The sequence below is a fragment of the Erythrolamprus reginae genome, chromosome Z (assembly GCF_031021105.1).
Source record: "Erythrolamprus reginae isolate rEryReg1 chromosome Z, rEryReg1.hap1, whole genome shotgun sequence".
NCBI lineage: Eukaryota > Metazoa > Chordata > Lepidosauria > Squamata > Dipsadidae > Erythrolamprus > Erythrolamprus reginae.
This window is the reverse complement of record NC_091963.1, coordinates 1328081-1350778: the sequence shown is the minus strand read 5'-3', so window position 1 is coordinate 1350778 and position 22698 is coordinate 1328081. Positions and strand designations below refer to the sequence as shown.

Genomic DNA, 22698 nt, shown 5'->3' with positions numbered 1-22698 from the left:
CAGGTCGCCCCAAGGGCCGATTTCACCTGGGCGGGGAGCTTTAGAAACCCCGAAATCCCATTTGCAACAAAGTTCTAAGCTCTATGAGTTGGAAAGGAAGCGGGAAAAGCAGGGACTCCAACTCCCAGAAATCCTCGCGCGAGACGTCAAGCATGAGCTCAAATGGGCGGACTTCAAATGTCAGTGTGACATCCGCCGGCGGAAGTCCTTTCGTAGCTCAGACGTTGTTTGCCTGACTGAGATGAAAGAATCCCAGAAGCCCTTGCGGTCGAGACCGGAGGCGGGACTTAAATACCCAGATTGCCTCTCGCCCCGCTTCCCACGGCGGAAGGTTTCCGCCACTCAGGCGGGAATAACATTCAGAATGCCTCACCGGCGAATGGATACCGGAGGAAAGACTTCAACTCCCAGAGTTCCCCGCGCTCTCCTTCCGTCAGCCTAGAAATGAGGTTTAAGTGGGCGAGACTTCAACTCCCAGAGTTTCCCGCGACCTGCTTCCGCCGACGTAGAGACTTTGAGAAGGTAGCGGAACTTGAACTCCCAGAGTTCCCCGCGCTCTGCTTCCGCCGGCCTAGAGATTTAAGGGTTAAAGGGGGCGGGACTTTAACTCCCAGAGCTCTTTGCGCGGAGGACGCCAGAGAGAGAGCGAGAGAGAGTGCAGGAGAGAGAGCGGCCGGAGGAAGCGGAGCGGGGACTACATCTCCCGCCGCCACCCGCAAGGGGAGGCTTTTCGGGGCGCTCCATGGAGACCACCACGGGGAACACCTTCACGCTGGCCTACCTGGTGCTGGCCGTCTGCTTCGTCTTCCCCCCGAGCGAGTTCCACCTGGCCGGCCTGACGGTGCAGAACCTGCTGGGACGCTGGCTGGGCATCGAGGACGGAGACTTCGTGCATTACCACCTGCGGAGGGGCACCGCCACCCTCCTGGCCCACGCCGCCCTCCCGCTGGGTGAGGGGATCCCCCGGGATGGGAGGAGGGGGAGGAGGAGAAGCCCCCCCCCACAAGAAGGGAGGGGGAGCCCCAAAGGAGGAAGGCGAGACCCCCCTAGAAAAGGAGGTGCAGGGGGGGGAGCAGGGGAGGACTGGCACACCCCCCATTAAGAGTCTGGCTCTGTATCCTCTTATTCAGCTGTGGGGAAGGGGGAAGAAAGGGGAGGAGAAGCCCTCCCCCACAAGAAGGGAGCGGGAGGGGAGGCAAAGGAGACCCCACTAGAAAAGGGGGTGCAGGGAGGGGGGAGGGAAGGACTGGCAACCCCCCCCCCCGATTAATCCCTTTCATCTCAGTCAGGCAAACAATCCCAGCGACCGATTAGGTCTCACAGAGTGGGCCTTCTCCGGGTCCTGTCAACTAAACAATGTCGGTTGGCGGGCCCCAGGGGAAGAGCCTTCTCTGTGGCGGCCCCGACCCTCTGGAACCAACTCCCCCCCGGAGATTAGAACTGCCCCTACTCTCCTTGCCTTTCGTAAGCTCCTTAAGACCCACCTGTGTCGTCAGGCATGGGGGAACTGAGACATCTCCCCCGGGCATATACAATTTATGAATGGTATGTGTGTATGTATGTGTGTTTAGAAAATGGGGTCTTTTAAATGTTTTTAGTAGAAATTTAGATTTGTTATAAATTGTTTTTCACTTGTTGTGAGCCGCCCCGAGTCTGCGGAGAGGGGCGGCATACAAATCTAAATACATAAATAAATAAATTAAGAGTCTGGCTCTGCATCCCCTTATTCAGCTGTGGGGAGGGGGGAAGAAAGGAGAGGAGAAGCCCTCCCCCACAAGAAGGAAGCGGGATTCCCACATTCAGTTGCGGAGAGGGGAGATCGCCCTCGAAATCGGGTGCAAGGAGAGGAGAAGAAAGGGGAGGGGGGAATCCCGAGGCAAGGAGAGGAAACTCCAAGGATGGGGGGCAGGGAGGGGAAAGGAGAAAGGTGGGGAGGGAGAGGAGGGAGTAGAAAGGGGCGGTGGAGCCCTAAAGGCGGGGGGGAGGAGAGCCTCCCAAGGAGGTGGGATAGGGATGCTAAGAGTCTGGCTCTGGGCCCCCACATTCAGCTGGGGAGTCAGGAGACAAGGGGAGGGGGAACCCATACTTCCCCATAGGAGAGAGAGAGAGAACCCTCAAGAAGTGTGTGTGGGGGAACAATCAGAGTATAGGGGGAAGGGGCCTCCTTGGGGAAGGAAAGAAAAGGCAGGGGTGCAGGAAGAAGCAGGCAAGGAATTGGATAAAAGGAGGCGGGAGAGAAAGAAAGGATGGAAGGAAGAACAGCAAAAGAGGAAGGTGAAAGAAGCAAGAAGGAAAGGAAGCGAAGGAGGAAGAAAAGAATAGATAGAAGGAAGGAAAGAAAGAAAAGGAAGGTAGGAAAGAAACAGAGAGAGAGAAAGAAAGAAAAAATGACAAACAGTCCTCTCTCCTCTTCTCTAGGCTACTACCTGGGCATGTGCTTGGCGGCCCCCGAAAAGCACCTGTGCTCCCTCTCCCAGGCGTCTGAGCTGTGGCAAGCCTTCTTCGCCGGCTCCCTCCTCCTCCTGACCCTCGCTTGCACCTTCGCCTACCACTGGTCCCGGGACGGCTGGTCCCACCACCCGCTGGTCCAGATCCTCTCCACCTTCGCTCTGCCGCCCCAAGCGGACTGGCGGGCCGTGGCCTCCTCCATCAATGCCGAATTCCGGCGGATCGACAAGTTTGCCACGGGCCCGGCGGGGGCCCGCCTGATTGTGACCGACAGCTGGATTCTCAGAGTGACCACCTACTCCTTCTACGTGGCTCAACAGCGGGACATCCAGGTGACCATCATAGACTCGAGAGAGCAGGAAATCTTGCCGGACGCCAGCCTGCCCACTCAGTTCCTCACCATCCGCGTGGCCAGCACCAACCCCCACGTGAAAACCTTCGACATCCGGTAAGGATTCTCCCCAAATAGAAAATACAGAAGATTGACGGCAGAAAAAGACCTCATGGTCTGTCTAGTCTGCCCTTATACTATTTCCAGTATTTTATCTTAGGATGGATCTATGTTTATCCCAGGCATGTTTAAATTCAGTTCTTTTGGATTTACCAACCACGTCTGCTGGAAGTTTGTTCCAAGCGTCTACTACTCTTTCAGTACAATAATATTTTCTCGTGTTGCTTCTGATCTTTCCCCAAAGTAACCTCAGATTGTGCCCCCTTGTTCTCGCTTTCCTATTAAAAACACTTCCCTCCTGAACCTTATTTAACCCTTTAACATATTTAAATGTTTCCATCATGTCCCCCCTTTTCCTTCTGTCCTCCAGACTCTACAGGTGGAGTTCATGGAGTCTTTCCTGATACGTTTTATGCTTGAGACCTTCCACCATTCTTGTAGCCCGTCTTTGGACCCCTTCAATTTGATCCATATCTTTGTGTAGGTGAGGTCTCCAGAACTGAACACAGTATTATTCCAAATGGGGTCTCACCAGTGCTCTATTCAGCGGGAATCTGTTTGTGGGGGGATTGTTGGTTTGGTTTTTGTTTGTTTGTCGTTCTTATATGTTGCCCAACTCCTAAAGGACTCCGGGCGGCTTCCAACAGGTTAATTTGAACTCTTCAGCAATCTGGAACACAACTGTGGGTCATTTTCTCTGGCGTTTCCATTTATGTGGGCAGTCGGTCGGTCCTTGATTTAAACTGCAAATTATTTTGTGGTTCGTTGAGGTTTTCCTCATATGTATGTTTCTCACCACCAGTTGTTAAGTGAGTCTCTACAGTTTTTAATCACGCAGTTGTTAAACAAATCGCTGCAGGTCATTAAGCAAAGCACCAGATGCTTGGCAACTGATGTATATGTCGGCTGCAGCATCCTTAGGTCACGTGATTCTCCTTTGTGACCTTCTGGCTAGCAAAGTCAAGGGGGGGGAGAAGCCAGCTTCACTTAACAACTGAGTCACTTAACAACTGCAAAGATTCACTTAACCTCTGTGGTGAGAGAGGCTGTCCAGTGGGGCAAGGGTCAGTTCACAAATGTCTCGCTTGGCGATGGAAATTTTGGACTCAGTTGTGGTTGTAAGTCAAGGACTATCTGTATTTTGAAGTAGTCCTCAACGTATGACCACAATTGTGCTGCGAAGTGAGTAATTGGAAAAGCAAGTAGAAAGCTTGGCTGCATAGCTAGAGGTATAACAAGCAGGAAGAGGGAGATTGTGACCCCCTTATATAGAGCGCTGGTGAGACCCCATTTGGAATACTGTGTCCAGTTCTGGAGACCTCACCTACAAAAAGATATTGACAAAATTGAATGGGTCCAAAGACGGGCTACAAGAATGGTGGAAGGTCTTAAGCATAAAACGTATCAGGAAAGACTTCATGAACTCAATCTGTATAGTCTGGAGGACAGAAGGAAAAGGGGGGACATGACCGAAACATTTAAATATGTCAAAGGGTTAAATAAGGTCCAGGAGGGAAGTGTTTTAATAGGAAAGTGAACACAAGAACAAGGGAACACAATCTGAAGTTAGTTGGGGGAAAGATCAAAGGCAACATGAGAAAATATTATTTTACTGAAAGAGTAGTAGATCCTTGGAACAAACTTCCAGCAGACGTGGTTGGTAAATCCACAGGAACTGAATTTAAACATGCCTGGGATAAACACATATCCATCCTAAGATAAAATACAGGAAATAGTATAAGGGCAGACTAGGTGGACCATGAGGTCTTTTTCTGCCGTCAGACTTCTATGTTTCTATTTTACTTCTTTTCTGTCCAACTTTTTTGAGTGAATCATGGCAGTCCTTAAATTAGTGCCGTGGTCATTAAGTGAATTGCCCCCCTTCCTCTGTTGTGGTCCACCAGCAGCCTGTGCAGTTGCAGTAGAGTTGGACAACAAAGATGCGGGGGGAAGAACCTGGGCCAGGTCTGGAGTCTGGAGAAGGCTCGGTGCCAAAGGCAGGGATGCAACCAGGGCTGTTGGGGAGTTCTGTACTGCCTCCAGAACCCCTAGAGGCTGACATGAGCGAAGCTGGAGGAACAGGGGGTGCCTGTTCTCAATGCGCACACATGCACAGAGCTGCCAAAAGACAAGAACAGCTCCAGAGTAGAAAGACTACTCAGGAGTAAGGCCTGGGGATAATTGGCCCCTCCAGTTGGCCATATAAATGGAGAAAACAACAGAGTTTGTTTCAGGAAGCAACTCAGTTCATCACTAGAGCTTTTTCATTGTAACCCAAGACTCAGTTTTGTTCCTGTTTGAACTTGCCAAATTATTTCCTGCAGATTGGTCTTTGGCAGTTTGTAAAAGAAGAGCAAGATTTGTGTATGTGTGTGTGTGTGTGTGAGAGAGAGAGATCTGCTTTTCTTTAGAAAGACTTTAGTCAGATTTATTTTACTTTGTTTGGACTTATGACAACTGCTAATGAACATGATTAGCAGCCGTTACATGTAAAAGAGGTTTGTGGGATGCCGTTTGTGCTGTTTTACATACAAATCTAACAAATTATTGTTGTTGTTGTTATTATTTATTGAATCAGGAAGCTTAAATCAAAACATGCCCATCCCTAAAGGGAATCACAGGAACCCAGGCCCTCGCAAATTTGAGCCTCCGAATGTAAATCCCGTGACAGTCACAAGGGGGGGGGGGGGGGGAGGGTTCCTGGTCTCTTTTCTTCTTTTTCTAGGGCCGTTGTAACTTGGGACAGTCCATGAAACGAATCGTCATTAAGTCGAGGACCGCCTACATTTAAAAAACCATGCTGATTTGCAGTGAAGGGCTGCTAAGTTTTTTACTACCACACTGTGGGTGTGGCCTATTTTGTGGGTGTGGCTTAATGATCACGTGACCAGGGGGTGGCTGAAAGGTGGCCAGCTTGAGGTCACTCACTTCAAGGGGTTTGGGTGCCTGGCCTCTTCTTGCCTCAAAGAGATACAATTTCCCTATCTATTTAATATTATTGAATATCCAAAATATACTCTTTAATTCTATGTATGTATGCCATACATGTACATACAATCACAGAAAAATATACATTATCTACTATATAAAGAGGGTGTGTGTGTGTGTATATATATGTCACATGTTTTTTTGCTGAATTTGAAAATTAAGGGAGACTAGGATAGAGGATTCAGAGATTTCTGGCGGTGTTTCGACGAGGTCCCACTCGTCATCTTCAGGCTGGTGCTTCTGTCCTTGCTCTAGGGCGAACACAGCGAGACCTGAGCTGCCTTCCCTCTATAAATACTGGTGGGTGGGTTTGGTTTGATGGCTCAGCAGCTGCATGCTGTGTTGAGACTTCTTGGTGAGTCCGTGGGGTAACACCTGGGGTCGTTGATGTAAATGATGTATGCTGATTGGTTGATGTTTGTGGATTGAGGGTGATATCCTGAGTAGTTGGAGCTTGCAGGCTACTTAGTTGTTTTGCAATGTGTGTTCTGAGTCTGGTTTCAGTTTGTATGGCTGGGATACGTTTGTTAATGAGGGCTGGTTTCCAGATGTCTGGTAGGCGGGAGGTATCATCACGCTTGTTCATATTTTGGGGATGCCATCTAGATAGAAAACCATCCTCATATATATATATATTCATATATATATACACACACACATACACACAATATATTGTAACATATGCATGCACAGCTCTTCTAAAATTATACACACTCAACCTCATTTTCTGTGATAGGAAAAACATTCCCAGAACCCAGAAGGGGGAAAAAATATAAAAAATTCAAATTTTGCTCCTGGTTCTGCGTACCTGACCGTACCCGTAGGAGCCCATCACTACCGGTTTGTCGTTTATTTTGCAATCCAACTTTCGTTTATTCCCAGAACCTGGACCTGAACCTTTGTTTTCCCCTAACAGGCTCAACTCGTCGGAATACGGGGAACTGCAGGACAAGCTCTGTGCCCCGATTCGGAATGTGGCCAACATGGTCATCCACCAGAGCCTCAGCGACCGCTTTCTGGAGACCTTCAGCTCCCTGGTGGAGAGGAACCCGCCTTACCTGGTCCCCAGCAACCAAGTGAGTTCTTATGACGGGATGACAGGCAAACCTTGACTTCACAAACGATTCGGGTGTTGAGCGGGTCTTGACCCGGGGTTGGTTGGGAAGGCGGTTTCGAAGGGTGCTGAGACTGTCTTAAAGACAGGCCATTGTTGTTGCCAGAAGGGAGGAAGGGCAGTTTTCTCTGTGCTTATGCACACTCCCCTCTGCCACTGATGATGTTACCTAGTGGGGTCATGAGATGTCTGTAATGAAAGCTTGGATCCTGGGACATCTGCAAGAAAACCATCCTGATCAGTGTCTTTTTAGTAGAATAGAATAGAATTCATTACTGAATTGGACACACAAGGAATTTGGACTTTATTGCCAATGCTCTCAGTGTAGATAAATGAAAAAGATACATTGGTCAAGAATCAGGAGGTAAAAAACAGTTTATGTCCAGGATGCGAGGGGTCAGTAAATATTTTCACAGCCCTCTTTTTGACTCGTGCAGTCTACAGGTCCTCAAGGGAAGGCAGGTTGGCAGCCATTGTTTCTTCTGCAGTTCTGATTCTCCTCTGAAGTCTGTGTCGGTCCTGTTGGGTTGCAGAACCGAACCAGACAGTTACAGAGGTGCAAATGACAGTGGTTCCTCCGTAGAACTGGATCAGCAGCTCCTTGTGCAGCTTGACCATGGAAAGAAGTCAAGTTTAAATTAAAACAATAACCCCATTTAAAACCCCACAACTCAGCAATCCAATCAAAGCATACATATCATTCAATGCAATTGGCCACGAAAGATGGTGGCGCAGTGGGTAGCGCACAGTACTGCAGGCCACTAAAGCTGACTACTAGATCTGTAGGTCAGCGGTTCAAATCTCATCATCTTCCATCCTTCCGAGGTGGGTCAAATGAGGACCCAGATTTTTTGGGGGGAGGGGGTCATAGGCTGGCTCTGTTAAAAAAAAGGGCTATTGCTAACATGTTGTAAGCCGCCCTGAGTCTAAGGAGAAGGGCGGCATAAAGAAATAATAATGAATAACTAAGCCAATCAATAAATAATTCTTTCTTTATTTTATTTATTAATTGCCGTCCCTCTCCGTGGACTCAGGGCAGCTTACAACATTTCGATAAAACAGATACAACATATAAAACATTTCTAAGCTAATTAATAGAGTAGTTGATTTAAAAATTATCTTAAAACTGTTGTGGTTGGCTCTGGGCCAGCTCCTGCTCCAAGAATGGTAGGGGTTGGTGTGGGAGAATCCTCACATTATCAGAGGCCGGTTTAATTGCCCACAGCTTAAGACAGTGAAGATTCTGTGTCAGGGGAAGATTTTGGGAGTGAAGCAAGATCAGATGAGGATGTAATTACATTAGCTAATTACCCCATTAGTGAGCCATCATCATCATCGTTAGATTCAGAAGAGGAGGGATTCATAGATGCAGGCAGACGCAGGTTTAAGACAAGGAACAACTGCACAGGTATTGTAGGAAATAAGGGAGAACAGCTGTGGCTGCGGTAATTAGGATAATGGGGCTGCTGATAAATTGCCAGCGTTGTTGCCTCTTGGCGTGGGAGATTATCTGTTTTGTGTGTGAGAGAAGTGTGGTTTGCTTCAGGATTTACTAGGACTTTGTGGAACAATTCACAGTTAAGTTCAGCAGCGTGAGGACTCTTGAAGGGGGTGGTGGCTGTGACGTCTTCACAGCTGCCTTTTATCTGCTTTGCTTTTGTTTTATGTTTTTCACAGCATTCAAGTCTTGTGGTTTGTGGGAGAGCACTTTGGATGATTAAAGTGCACTTGGACAATATTTTAAGTTTAAGTTAAGTTTAAGTTTTATTAGATTTGTATGCCGCCCCTCGGGGCGGCTCACAACAACAGCAATACAATATACAAAGTACAAATCCAATATAAGTTAAAAACAATTTAAAACCCATAAATGTTAAAAAAACGATCATTACTACACAATCACACCATTCTCATATATTACAGTCAGAAAAAAAGGTGGTGCTGGGGGGATAAGATAGTTATTCCCCCCATGCCTGGCGACCTAGATAGGTCTTCAACATCTTGTGGAAGGCGGGAAGAGTATTCATCAATATGCCGATGATACCCAGTTATACATCTCCACCCCACGTCCAGTCAATGAAGCAGTGGAAGTGATGTGCCAGTGCCTGGAGGTTGTTGGGACCTGGATGGGTGCCAACAAACAAGACAAGATGGAGTGGCTGTGGGTCTTGCCTCCCAAGGACAATCCCATCTGTCCGTCCATCACCCTGGGGGGAGAATCACTGACCCCCTCAGAGAAGGTCCGCAACTTCGGCGTCCTCCTTGATCTACAGATCACATTAGAGAAAAATGTTTCAGCTGTGGCGAGGGGGATGTTTGCCTAGGTTCGCCTGGTGCACCAGTTGTGGCCCTATCTGGACCGACACTCACTGTTCACAGTCACTCATGCCCTCATCACCTCGAGGTTCGACTACTGTAACGCTCCCTACATGGGGCTACCTTTGAAAAGTGTTCGGAAACTTCAGATCGTGCAGAATGCAGCTGTGAGAGCAATCATGGGCTTCTCTAAGTATGCCCATGTTACACCAACACTCCACAGTCTGCATTGGTCGCTGATCAGTTTCTGGTCAAAATTCAAAGTGTTGGTTATGACCTATAAAGCCCTTCATGGCACCGGACCAGATTACCTCAGGGACCGCCTTCTGCTGCATTAATCCCAGCGACCAGTTAGGTCCCACAGCGTGGGTCTTCTCCAGGTCCCATCAACTAAATAATGTTACTTGGCGAGACCCAGAGGAAGGGCCTTCTCTGTGGCGGCCCCGGCCCTCTGGAACCAACTCCCCCCAGAGACTAGAATTGCCCCCACCCTCCTTGCCTTTCGTAAGCTGCTTAAAACCCACCTCTGCTGCCAGGCATGAGGGAACTGAGATACTCTTTCCCCCTAGGCCTTTATAATTTTATGCATGGTATGTCTGTATGTATGTTTGGTTTTTATAATAATGGGGTTTTAACTGTTTTTAGTATTGGATTATTATTATATGCTGTTACTGTTGTTAGCCGCCCCGAGTCTGCGGAGAGGGGCGGCATACAAATCCAATAAATAATAATAAATAATAATAATAAAGAGTAGGGGCAATTCCTTTTGATAAACCAACTTTGTTTACTTTGCAACCGCGTGTGTGTTTGAATTTCTACTTTGGACTTAATTTGGGGCTCGTAACTGGTAGCGCGGCGTAACAAAAACTAATTAAAATCGAACAATCGCATGCGTACTACCACATCCAACACGTTTATTGACCTGCTGCTTCGCCCTCCCCTCCCTCCCCCCCTCCCCCCCCCTACAGGAGCTGGACGTCTGTATGGGCTGCATGCAGTCGCTGGCCAACATCAAACTCCTGAAGAACTGCCAGGACCTGCAGGAGGGCGAGTGCCAGCCCTGTTTCTGCTACCCCATGTGGTGCCTCCTCTGCATGGGCAAGTGGTTCGCCAGCCAACAGGACCAGCTTCACCCGGAGACCTGGCTCTCAAGCCACGTGCCTTGCCCCACCTGCCGAGCCAGGTTCTGCATTTTGGACGTCTGCCTGGTGCAGTGATGGAGAGAGGGACACGCAGCCAGCTTGCGGCGTCCGTGGTCTTAACCGTTCCCGGGATTTGTCTTTGCAAGGATGAATATTTCAATAATTCCTTCCTCCCCCTTTGATGCCTTTGCAAATCCCATTCTGTTTTTAAATGCAAAGTATTTCACAATCTCCCGCCCCCTTTTTAAACGGGTGGACTTCAACCCCCAGAAACCCTTGAGTTTGAAGCCCGTCCATCTTAAAAGGGGACGAGTTCGAGAAACACTACTTTAGAATGCCTGTTGCAATAAGGATTCCTCAAAAGCGAGAAAGGGAAAAAAAATTTCCCCCCTTCACCTCCTAAGTCGGGATTGGATTTGATGAATTGTTCCACACTCCACCTTAGTCTGTAATTGCCACCCCCCCCCCCAAAAAAAAAAACCCCTTTCCAATCCGGGAAACAGGAATAACGGTTAACAGACTCTTTGCAACAAACGTCCTCGTGCACTCCATGGATTCAGACCAAGTCTGCAAATCCTCTTGTAGCGGCATTAAAAAAGACACACACACACGTATATATATCTATATTTATCAGGAGAAAATGACCCGGTGTTTGAAGTATTGCTACACCAAAATTGATAGTTGTGTTTTCGGGCACGGCTGAATTTTGGATGGGGGGAAAAAAAGGGGAATAATGACATTTTAACAATTTGAAATTGTCTTTTTTCTGACAGTTTTTTTAACTCTAGTTCACCAAGTGTATTATTCCCTTGGGATCCTTTGCAAAGGGCAAATGGAATTGAAATTATTTTATTAGTACCAAAAATAGCGAGTCAACAATGGTTTTTCAGCGAGATGAATTTTAAGTTTGAGTTAAAGTTGAGTTTCTAATTGTTTTCTGTTCGTCTTTTGGTCCATATTGATGGGTCTGAAATATCAGGGGCTTGAAAATAGACTTCATTCCCCAGAAATCTCCCAGCCACCCAGCATGCTTTAAGTCTGGGAGTTGTAGCCCACTTTTAGGGCCAAGTTGGAGAAACAACATCCTATTCTCTCAAATGAAGAAAATGATAATTTTTTTAATGTGCCCCTTCTTACCTACCAGCCCTCCCATCTCTTTCACAAACATCCCTATAACCTTAATTTATTTTTTTTAAAATTTTTAAATAATCAGTTTGGCTCCTCTGTCAGATCTCCTTAAATCTCAAAGTTCACCACCTTTTTTTAACAAGACCCCCCTCCCCCCAAAAGGCTTGGTTTTGAGCAGGAGGCCCCCCCTTTCTGTAAAAGGGAAGAGTTTTTTGTGTAGAAAAACCACCTCATTTCAAACTCACGTCCTGCAGGTTTAAAAACGTTGCAGCGTTGCCAGGAAAAAACTAAGGTTCTTTTTGTAGACCCCTTTGGATTTGGGCAGGGGTCCTTTCCCGTGCCCCTTTAACAAGACCAAATTGATTTCCCCCCCAATATTCTTGCAAGTCGTGACATTGGTTTTTGCAAACCCAGCTGATTTTGTGAAAACGCGGTTAAAAACTGCACCTTATCTTTTTTTTAAAAAAAATTTAGAATTTAAGTTTTATTATTTAGGCAGTACAGTGATAAATTACAAATATATATTAGCATTGCAAACCTCTTTAGTCCATTATCCATGGCCAGGTTAGAATAAGGTGCATTGATAAATGTAACCTCAGCACACACAATGCACAGATCAAACCATGTATTTGAAGTTGTAGGTGTTGTCGCAAGATAATCTTTTGCCTTTACAGCGGCCACATAGCTCTTGCCGGTGGGGTCTCTTGAGGTCATTGTGCCCTTTTTTCTGGGGACAGGGACACCGAGTCTTTGAACAGATATGGCATTGAATTGCCTTCTATTTTATAAGGATTAAAGCTCTTTTGGCACTTGCGACAAAGCTACTTAGAGTACACCTTCTTAGTCCCAGAAGTGCACCATACAGAGGCACTTTCCCATCTGGTCCTACAGTCATAGCCATATTTCTGTTCTAAGAACTGGAAGGCGGTTCTTCTGCCCTCTTCGTCGAGGCCGCTGGCGCCTCCCGCAGCCTCGCCTCCTTTTCTGACCTGCTGCTGGGCTGAGTATCCGAGGGAGGGCCCCGGCAGCCCACCTTCAACCCCCGCCTTGCAAGTCGTTGTATCAGATAACAATGACTTAATCTGAGCATTACAGTTAATTCAGCCCCCCCCCCCAATACACAAATTTTGTTGAATTCACCGTCAGCCTCTTGGAAACGCCAACAAAAAGATGACCTTGGTTTTTGCAAACACAGCTGGTTTTGTGAAAACGGGGTATAAACTGCACCTTATCTTACGCACACCTAGGTTTCCCCAAAGTCTGTAGACTTCAATTCCCAGAATTCCCCGGGTTGCGCAACCTCTACTGAGAATTCAAGTCTAGAAGTTATAAATCATTTTCCTACCCTCCCCCCCAACTGCTCTGCCTAGTTTAGACAGTAGAAAAAGTAGGAGAAATTTTTTAATTGAAAAAAATGATATAGAGGTAGCATACATTTATTACAATAATTAATAATTCCTGGTTGAGGAATTTTTGGAAAGTAATATCCAGTATTATATATTTACAAGGGAAAGGGGTGGAATGAATCCTGTTTGTTCTGGCTAATAAAATATTTGCCACTTTTATTGAGTTCAAATTCCTGTCTTGTTATTTTATTCCTCCAGAGTTTTGAGTCTCATTACTATATAAATTCATTTGTATATCGGTGGTCCTCAACCTACAACAACAATTGAGGCCAAGCTTCCCATTGCTAACCGATGATGGTTTTAAATGAGGTTTGCCTCGTTTTACGACCTTCCTTGCTGGAGTTTTTAAGTGAACTCCCGCAGTTGTAAAGTTTGCCACGCTGTTGTTGCATAGCTCAGTCTTCCTCATAGACTGTTGTGGTCCGCCAGCAGCCCACGCAGCTGATAGTGAGTCTCGTTCGAGAGGAGACTGACTTGGTGATGCGTCAGCAGCTTGTGCAGCTGGCACCCGAGTCGGAGAGTGTGGAGGATGGTGATGGGTCTGTGCCAGAGGCAGAGGTTCAGCCAGGGTCTTTGGAACCTCCAGCAACTCATAGCACTGATGAGGAAGAAGAGGCTTCTCCTCCTCTTGATGCAAGAGTACGCAGGGCTGCCAAAAGACAGGAGTGGTTAGAAGAGGTTTCGGGAGTAAGACTGGGGACTAATTGGCCACTCCCTTAGTCTACATAAGGGCAGCAGAGACAGCTGAATCATCTGGAAAAATACCTGCTCTGCTTATCTGCTTAGGTTTGTTTATTGAAGACAACTTCTAGGCCAGTGGTTCTCAACCTTTCCAATGCCGTGACAGCGCAATACAGTTCCCCATGTTGCAGTGACCCCAATCCAAAAAATAATTTTGGTGGCTACTTCAAAACTGTAATTTTGCTACAATTATGATTCAAAATGTAAATACTGTACCTGATTTGCATTAGCTATTCGCATTGCTACAAATCCAACATAATTTAAACATAGTGATTAATCATAAAAACTCTTGAACCATTTCCAAAAACAGGTGAGGGCTGGGGTTTTTTTCCTCTCTGGGTGCTTTTTATCATATGATTTAAGTTTAAATCAAGAGTCACCTCTCTCTTTTTTCTCTCTCTTTCCTCTCATTCTCTGCCTCAATCATTTTCTCTTTTCTCTCTTTTCTCCCCTTTTTTCTCTCATTTCTCTCTCTTGCTTTTTCTCTCTCTTTTTCTTTCTTTCTTTCTCTCTCCCCCTCTTTCTCTCCCTCTCTCTTGAAGAAATGATCAAAAAAATGTTAGGTTGTGCAAAATTAAACAAACTTAAATTGGAATTACAGAATAAGCAGGAAAAAGAACATTATACCGTATGGGGGTAATTTTAAAGTTGGATTGAAAAGAAAAGGAACTAAAACAATTTTAAGAGAGGGAAAATTGTAGATACAGAAATGAGAATGTGAATTTATATTAAGCTTGTTGATTTTAATTTTTGTATGGTTTTTTTTGTTGGTGTTTTGTGTTTTCAATACATTTAAAAAAAAAAATGAGTCAGATGCCAATTGTCCAAATTTTTAATCATGACCCTAAAAACCGGTCATAAGTTACTTTTTTCAACGGTTGTAACTTCAAACAGTGATGAGACGAACTGTTGTACCTCAAAGACTGTTGCATATTGATAGGATAGAGCTGCTTTAGTTAGGCAAGATTCTGTCTTATAGGTGACCCGCTACAACAGAAACTAAGGGTGGGGATGAATTGCAAATTACATTTTTTCTGGCACCGTTCACATTTTGAACGATTGATAAACTAATAATTATAAACTTAGGGATGACGTGAAACTTGTAACCCAGTGTAGCAAAAGACATTTCTTGGGCAGGACCAACTCTCGGCCAATGGATCGCGAGAACGACACTTTGGAATCAACTCCCTCCAGAGATTCGCACTGCCCACCACCCTGCTGGCCTTTCGTAAGGTTTTAAAAACTCACCTCTGCCGGCAGCCTTAGGGCTGTTGAGCATCAGCATTATGCTCCGTCCACATGCATGGAATGAATGTGGGTTATTGTTTTCTTAAAATTGGGGGTTTTAGCTTAGCTTTAGATTAGGTTTCGATTTCTTACATGTTCCTTTGTATTTTTATTTGTTTTGTAACCTGAGTCTACGGGGAAAGGCGGCATAGAAATCCAAATAATTAACAATCAAACAAACAAACACACAGACTCAATCTACTAATTCAAAAAGAAGGTTTTTTTTTATTGCTGAGAAATATCTTTACAATCTTGGCTAGTTTACAAACTGCAGGGAAAAAAAAGGTTCGTTGTTACGAAGGCATCGTCTCCGTCCAAACAAGAAGAAATTAAAAAGAAATATGCCAAACGCGTCTGTTCTTATAATTGAACATTTACACCTACATAATAATCAACATTATCCCAATCGTTACCGCGAGGTTTTAATAAGATTTTTTTTGCACCATTACTTTAGTTCCTTTCATAAATATCTATCTCTCTTGATATCTCAAGTTATGACATAGGTTTGACTAGTTCTATTGTTACCTTAATACAGTATCTCACTTTCCTTTAACATTTGTTTAAATACCATCAGGCGGGGGAGGGGGAAGGGGATTGCCTCGTCGCTACAATTTTTAGAAATCTTTCTATCTGGGTCCTTGACTTACGACACAATTGGAATCATACTCTCACAGCATTGCACTGATGATGTTATCTAGTTTGGTCACGAAATGTCTGCTAAAACCAAGCACCCCACAGATTAGAAATTTCCCACTGCTAAGCAAGTTGATTGTTAAGGGAGTCACACCTGATTTTACCCTCTTTTTTTTTTCCCCTGGTTGTTAAGTAACTCATGCAGTTGTTAAGCGAATCGAGCTTTCCCCCATTCACTTTGCTTGTCGGAAGCCAGCTGGAAAGGTTGCAAAGGGTGATCACGTGACCTTGCGACCATCCTAAATAAGTGCCATTGCCAGGCACCTTGGGATCGGTCATGTGACTGTGGGGAAATACTGCAACAGTTGTGTGAGGACTGGTCATAACTGTGAGGACCAGCTGCAAATCACTTTTTTTTCAAATAGTTGCCACTTCAAATAGTCAGTAAACAAATGGTTGAAAGTTGAGGACTACTTGAACTGTTTTAAAAGCAATTTTTTAAAAAGTTTCTTTATTATTTTTGAAAAAAAAGATGCAAATTTTAATTGTTTAATTTCCCAAAAGAGAAGACCGAGACTTTTGAAGTTTACGTCCTTCCTGGGGAGGAGGGGATGGAAAGCTTTTGTCATCAGTGCTAAAAGTTGACAATACATTTTTAGGAAATATTTGGATATTTGAGCCAAAAATGCAAAACGTGTGGTCTCAGCCCGTCCTGCAGACTTTCAAAAAAAACCCCAAAACCCCATCAACATTGAAGTCCTTTGTGTTGATCAGTCACACAAAAGGAACTGACACCACAACAGATGATTGCCTTGTGGGAACGGGAAAATGTGCAGCGTCCTGTTCCCATAATTATCCAACCAGCATGCCAGGACGTCAACTCCCAGAATTCCCCATGCCAGTAGGGGAATGTTGGGAACTGGAGTCCACGTATTTTTCAAGTTGCTCTATTTGAAGAAAGACACTGCATGCCAAGTTGTGTGGACCGCAAATGGTCCTCTGAAGGACCAACAAGTTGACAACTGGTTTAGTCAGTGTTGAGGTAGCACAAAATCTATTTTTATTCCATTCTCCAGTCCCCCAGGGAATGCTAAAGAAGTCTTGGTAGTCCTCAATTTACAACGGTTCATTTAGTGGCATCCAGCACTGCCTTAATGCTCATTAAGTAACTATATCTCAGCAACCTGTGCTGGTTCCAAGCTCATTAAAGCATCTACATCTCAACACTCCAGCACAAATTCAAAGCCCATGAAAACAGCTACATTTCAACAACCTGATACTGGCTGGAAGCTCATTAAAACAACAACCTATGCAGTAGTCTCAGCTTTTTAAAAACAGCTACATCTGAACATCCAACACAGCTTTAATGCGCATGAAAACAGCAGCATCTCAACAAGCAGCTCTGGTTCCGAGCTTATTAAAGCAGCTACATCGCAACAACCAAACACCAGTTTGGCGCTTATTCAAGCAGCTGCATCTCAATCTTCAGCACTAGTTTGGAGCTTATTAAAGCAGACACATCTCAACAATCTAGCACTGGTTGGAAGCTCGTGTTAACTACATGTCATCTGTTCTAAGCCCATTAAAGCAGCTATACCTTCACAATTCAACACTGGCTTGCAGCTTCTTAAAACACCTACATCTTAATACTCAACACTGTTTAAATTTTCATTAAAGTATCTATATCTCAACAAAAAGTGCTGAATCCAAGTTCATTAAAGCACCTACACCTCAACACCAGAGCACAAATTCGAAGCCTATGAATGCACCTACATCTCAACAGTCCAGCACTGGATCAGAGCTCATTAAAGCAGCTACTTCTCAACCCTGCATTGGTTCCAAGCCCATTAAAGCAGCTATACCTTAACCACCTAGCTCTAGTTTGCAGTTTGTTAAACAGCTGCAACATCCAACAAGGATTTAATGTTAATTAATGCAGCTATAACTGAACAAGCTACACTGGTTCCATGTTCATGAAACAGCTACCTCTCTTGCTGGGACAATGTGACCTCTCTGCATTCCACAGCATCTTTTGCAGTTTGCATATAAAACCTTGCACACCCTTAACAGATCTTATTTTATTATTAGATTTGCATGCCGTTCCTCTCCGAGATCTTCATACAATAAAGCATAACTTCCGTGCAAGAACCTGAAGAGCTGAAGGTGACAAGTTGGAAAGCGCAAAATCAGGATGATTTGTACTTTCCATACCTCGCAAGCTTAATCTCCTTTGTTAATCTGTGTGAAATAACAGGACTTTGCCATCTATAGAATGCAGTGTATGGATGATTGTACAAGGGCAGAGCTGGTATTATTTGTTTAAAAAGGGGGTAAGAAGTAAACTCACAGTTGGACTCATCCTATCAGGAAATCGCGAGGAGATGGGAAGAATAACGTCATTCTTATTATTTCCAAATCACAAATTGTGTTCAGCGGCATCAGCTTTCTGCAGCTCACGAAAGTTGATGCTTTTTAATAAGATTTGTTGAGTTGGGAAAGGGGCTATCAGATTCCTTATTTTGGACACAGTACAGGCACGGCCCTCCTCCTACGCAATCTACAATTAAACGCAGAAGGGATGGACAATGGAAGCACCCAACCGAAGCAATCTTTTAGCAAACAAGAGGCACTCTAGGAAATATCTGGAAAAACCTAGTAAGAAATACCAACAGACCTTGGTGGTCTCCGAGCTGGCTGGTTTTCTCAGAGACGTTTCATGACCCAACTAGGGAACATCATCAGGGCTAAAAGAAATTTTATATAAACAGAGCGCAAAGCTTGATGATGTTCCTTAGTTGAGTTGTGAAATGTCTACGAGAAAGCCACCAAGCACAAGTGAGAAAACTGGATGGAGTAGGAGTAAGTCCAAGCAGGGTTACTCCAGGAAGACCAGTTCAGGTGGACAATTCATTCAAACAATATCTGTGCTCTTCGATCCAAGCAGTGCGAGATATGGCAACTTTTTATATCTGGGTCAATTCAGCAAAAACCTTTCTGTAACTTTGCTCCGCCTCTTTTCTATCCGCTGGCATAAGTGCCGTTTGCAAACCCGAAACTCAAATCCCCCTCCCTTTCTTCTGCACAGCAAGACAAAGTAGCCAGTCGGGAAAACCAAAACGTGCGACTTGGAGGGGACACGGAATATCCGGCCAAAGGACCGTGTCGTCAGAAACAAAGTCTCCAGGCTAAGAAGACTCTGGATTTAGTGGATGCGTGCACACCTTGGAAATAACCCCCCCGCCCCTCGACCCAATTCCCCAACACCCCATCATCCACAGCTTCGGTCCGATTATCCCAATCCCCTCCGCACTGAAAGTCACCGCTCAGCAACACCCAATCCCACCCCGTCCTGGCTCTCAACTCCTTCAACAACACATCAGGGTCCAGAAGCCGACAGGCAGCACCTCGCTTGTAACGCTTCTTCTTAAATATTAAATACTTTCCTTTTAGCCGTACATGATTTTGTCGAGAAAAACCCCACAAATGTGGGCGGGATAGCCCGGAGGTTCCTCACAGGAGCTACCGCTGCTGAGCATGATATCCCCGAAGGGAAACAAGGGATCCGACAAGCTGTGTGCAGTCTCGTCAAGAACGTGGAGGAGCCACCCCGCTCTCCTTTCTCACCAGGCGCCAAACACCAGGCGCGGTCAATGTTGTGTCAAGTTTCATTTTCTAATTTAAAAAAAGAAAAGAAAAAAGAAAAAAGCTATCTTTCGGTTTTAAGTCGAGAAAGTCGAAGTCTGCTAGAAAAGCCCTTCGGGAACTTTTTTGCGATCGTTTCCCACGATCCTTAGAGCAGCGAGTCATCTGTGCAGCCGCCTTCCAATCCGTACCGGAACTCCTGCAGGTTGGAGACGCCGTAGAAGTGGATGAAGGCCGCGGCCACCACCAGTACGTGGAAGATCTGATGGGACTGGAACTGCAGAGAAGAGGGGAAAACCCCAGTCAGGACAGGGAGAATCACCACGGTTTCGTCAAAAGAGACTCACGCCCCGACTTGACCGTATCCTGACTAATCCCTGGTCTGAAGTTCAGGTTGCGTGGGTAAGGCGGTTGGGATCCATGTCCTACCACGTTTTTGGGTTGCTGAGACCACTAAATGTTATCCTGTCTATGGGATGGAGGAGTTACCCGTCCTGCTAAAAACGGGCCGCGTTTTCATTCATGTATGGGTGGTCCCTGACTTACAACAGTTCATTTAGGGACAGTTGAAAGTTACATCATTGAAAAAACCCGACTTCTGACCATACTTACGACTGTTGCCCTGTGATCAATGTGATCAAAATTTGGACGCTCGGCAACTGACTTATACTTAGGATGGTCGCAGCGTCCTGGGGTTCGCATGTTCATCCGCTCTTGACACCTTCTGACCAGCAAAATGAGATTCACTTAACAACCATGTTCCTAACTTAACAACAGTGGTGATTCACATAACCACCCAAGTTGTAAATGGGTCAAAAGTCATTTCAGAAATCTCTCATTAGTGACAGAAACGTTAAAACGGTGCTGAAAAAAGTAAATTATGATTGTTTTTGCACATATAGCCATTTTTTAGAGTTATGAGTGATTTTCACTTGTGACCACGATCACGTGATCCACATTTCCATGCCACATTCGAAGTTGACAATGGCGCAGATACAAAAAGCCGGATTCGCTCAACTACCAGGTTACTAACTGATCAACTGTAGGGATTCCCTGAACAATGGTGGCAAGAAATGTCGTAAAATGGGACAAAACTCACTTAACCAATTCTCACTTAAGGACATCCATTATGGGCTCAATTTTGGTCGTGAGATGAGGACCGCCCATGTTGGGTTTTTTCCTACCCATCTAGATGGGTCAAACTACAAGTCCCATCACTGTCTCCTCCACCCCGTGAAAATCAACCCCCCCCCCCATTCCCAAAAAACTCACCCAGATGTCAAATTTGCCCGGGAAGAATCTTTCTGGAATACGAGCTGCATAAAGTCCGGCTCCGGTGATGTACATCACAGCCATCAGAAAGAACCATCCCATCTGGCCCACCGTGGTGGCCTTGACGAAGCCCTCGGCAATGGTGAAGTGCATTGTGGGTACTACGCCGCTGAGGCCCAGCCCAAGGAAGACCCCTGAGAAGGGAAAGAGAAGCTGGTCGGTATGTGAGGAAAGTGTTCCTGTCAAATGTCCACTTTTGCCAGCTGGGCAATTTTTAATATATATATATATTTTAAATTTGTCTCTTTTTCAATGCCATTGCAAGGCGTATCTAACCTGGTTCCAATCAGATTTCAGGTGTCAAAACAGCTGGGATTAGGGGTAAGATTAGGGGTAGCGCTGAGACACTTGTAGCTCTGTGGCCACGCCATCTCATCCCAGCTGGGGGATTCTGGGAAAGGAAACAACGTCCATACCTGCTCGGGTCTGCCTGTGTTTGGGGGTGGCAAAGCGATCCCACTGGGCCACAATAATGGCAGATATGCCCAGAATGCAGACGATGGACAGGTAGATGAGTCGCGGCTGGGGAGAGCAGTAGAAGGAGTAGTAAAGCCACGGGACAAAACTTCCCATAATCAGCAGGGCGATTCCTGAATAGTCCAACCTATGACGGAGAGAACAGGCTCAGCGTCGTTAAAAAAATAAAAATACAGTCAATGCTTGCCTACCAACCGTTTGCTTAACAATCAAGGGTGGTTACAACAGTACACGGAGCCTCGGACTTACAACAGTCTGTTTAGTGACCGTTCAAAGGGGTTGGGCTACATGACCTATGAGGACCCTTTTCCAATTTTTGTTTATTCTGTCAGATTCACTTCACAACCATGGCAAGGAAATTTAGGCAAAACTCACTTAACATATTTTCAATGAAGAATATTCATTATTTAGAGGCGCCATTTTGGTTCTAAATCAAAAACTCTATTTTGGGGCTGGGATTATACATTTCTGTCCCGGGGTGTCATCTCGATTTACAACAACTCATTTAGTGAACGTTCAGCATTATGACTAGTGTTGGGCGAACCGAACTTGCATACCGTAGTACTTTTCCAGAAGTCCGTCTTTAGGTTTGGCGTTCGATCAAACAATGCAATACTATTGCAGTAGCGGTGTGTGTGTGTGTGAGGCGCTCTGCACATGCCGGCTATTCAGGATCCTGGCCGGCAGCTTCAAGCGGGCGGTGGGCGGGAGGGAGAGACAGGGAGGGCTCCGCCCCTGAAGGGCTTTAAAAGGGCGGTCAGGTGCCTGACCCCGGAGCCCGCTTAGGAGCCTCTCGCTTGTTCCACCCCAGCTCTCCTGCCGGCTGCAAAGACAGGGAGGCTGACCTCCCCACCAGTGCTTCGCCTCATGCTGGGCCAAAGGGGTGGGAGGCAGGTTCTGCCGGCCGGTGATTCAGGATCCCAGCTGGCAGCTTCAAGCGTGCGGTGGGCGGGAGGGGGAGGCGGGAAGAGCTCTGAGGTTCAAGCCGTCGACTCGGCTTGGGGAGGCAGGAGGGGCGACTCCAGACCCGGAGCCTGACCTCTCCCCCAGCGCTTCCCCTCCCGCCGGGCCAGAGGTGTTGGGGTTGGGGTCAATGTTACCTCTAAGCTGTGCGTGCCTGCGCAGCCATCAAGAAGTTTCCACGCACCGGTTTTTGAAGTGGCGCACGTGAATCGCTCATTCACTTATTTTATTCATTCATTCATTCATTCATTCATTCATTCATTCATTCATTCATTCAGTCAGTCAGTCAGTCAGTCAGTCAGTCAGTCAGTCAGTTCTATGCTGCCCAGTCCTGAAGGGACTGCCGCTCAGACACTATACTTTTCCGCCCACACTGGAAAAAAAATTAGAGAGAACATTGGTTGGGGTTTGGGTTCCAGTTCGGGGACCTGAACCTGAACTCCGACGGCAAGTTCGGCCGAACCCACGGAACCCGAACTTCAACGGGTTCACCCAACACTAATTATGACGGCACTGAAAAATGCAAGTTCTGACCGTTTTTCACACACGACCATTTAAAAGCGTTACAAGCGATTTTCACACTTATGACCATGGTCACGTGAGCAACATTCAGATGCGTGGCAATTGACTCAT

The 22698-nt window shown here is 45.9% G+C and overlaps 2 protein-coding genes across 2 annotated transcripts in view; one reads left to right on the top strand and one right to left on the bottom strand.

Annotated features, from left to right (window-relative positions):
* Positions 1–272: 272 nt before the first annotated feature.
* TMEM129 (transmembrane protein 129, E3 ubiquitin ligase) lies at positions 273–13160 on the top strand. The gene is made up of 4 exons (XM_070727229.1): positions 273–950; positions 2419–2896; positions 6804–6963; positions 10283–13160. Exons 1-4 carry the CDS (start codon positions 743–745, stop codon positions 10529–10531), a joined length of 1095 nt encoding a protein of 364 aa, XP_070583330.1. The 5' UTR covers positions 273–742; the 3' UTR covers positions 10532–13160.
* A 2057-nt stretch (positions 13161–15217) lies between these two features.
* The window catches only part of ADIPOR1 (adiponectin receptor 1), a 41715-nt gene continuing 34234 nt past the window's right edge, over positions 15218–22698 (bottom strand). Inside the window, exons 6-8 of the mRNA XM_070727228.1 lie at positions 21042–21229; positions 20566–20759; positions 15218–19570 (exon numbers count right to left, since the gene is read on the bottom strand). Of these exons, the coding sequence (XP_070583329.1) occupies positions 19442–19570; positions 20566–20759; positions 21042–21229 (511 nt within the window). The 3' untranslated portion in view covers positions 15218–19441. The remainder of the gene's footprint in view (positions 19571–20565; positions 20760–21041; positions 21230–22698) is intronic.

What these genes read in the sequence shown, in the direction of transcription:
- TMEM129 (XM_070727229.1), top strand. Translation starts at nt 743, where the DNA reads ATGGAGACCACCACGGGGAACACCTTCACGCTGGCCTACCTGGTGCTG. An exon ending in CCACGCCGCCCTCCCGCTGG is followed by an intron (nt 951 to 2,418) that starts GTGAGGGGATCC and finishes CCTCTTCTCTAG; the next exon opens with GCTACTACCTGGGCATGTGC. An exon ending in GTGAAAACCTTCGACATCCG is followed by an intron (nt 2,897 to 6,803) that starts GTAAGGATTCTC and finishes TTCCCCTAACAG; the next exon opens with GCTCAACTCGTCGGAATACG.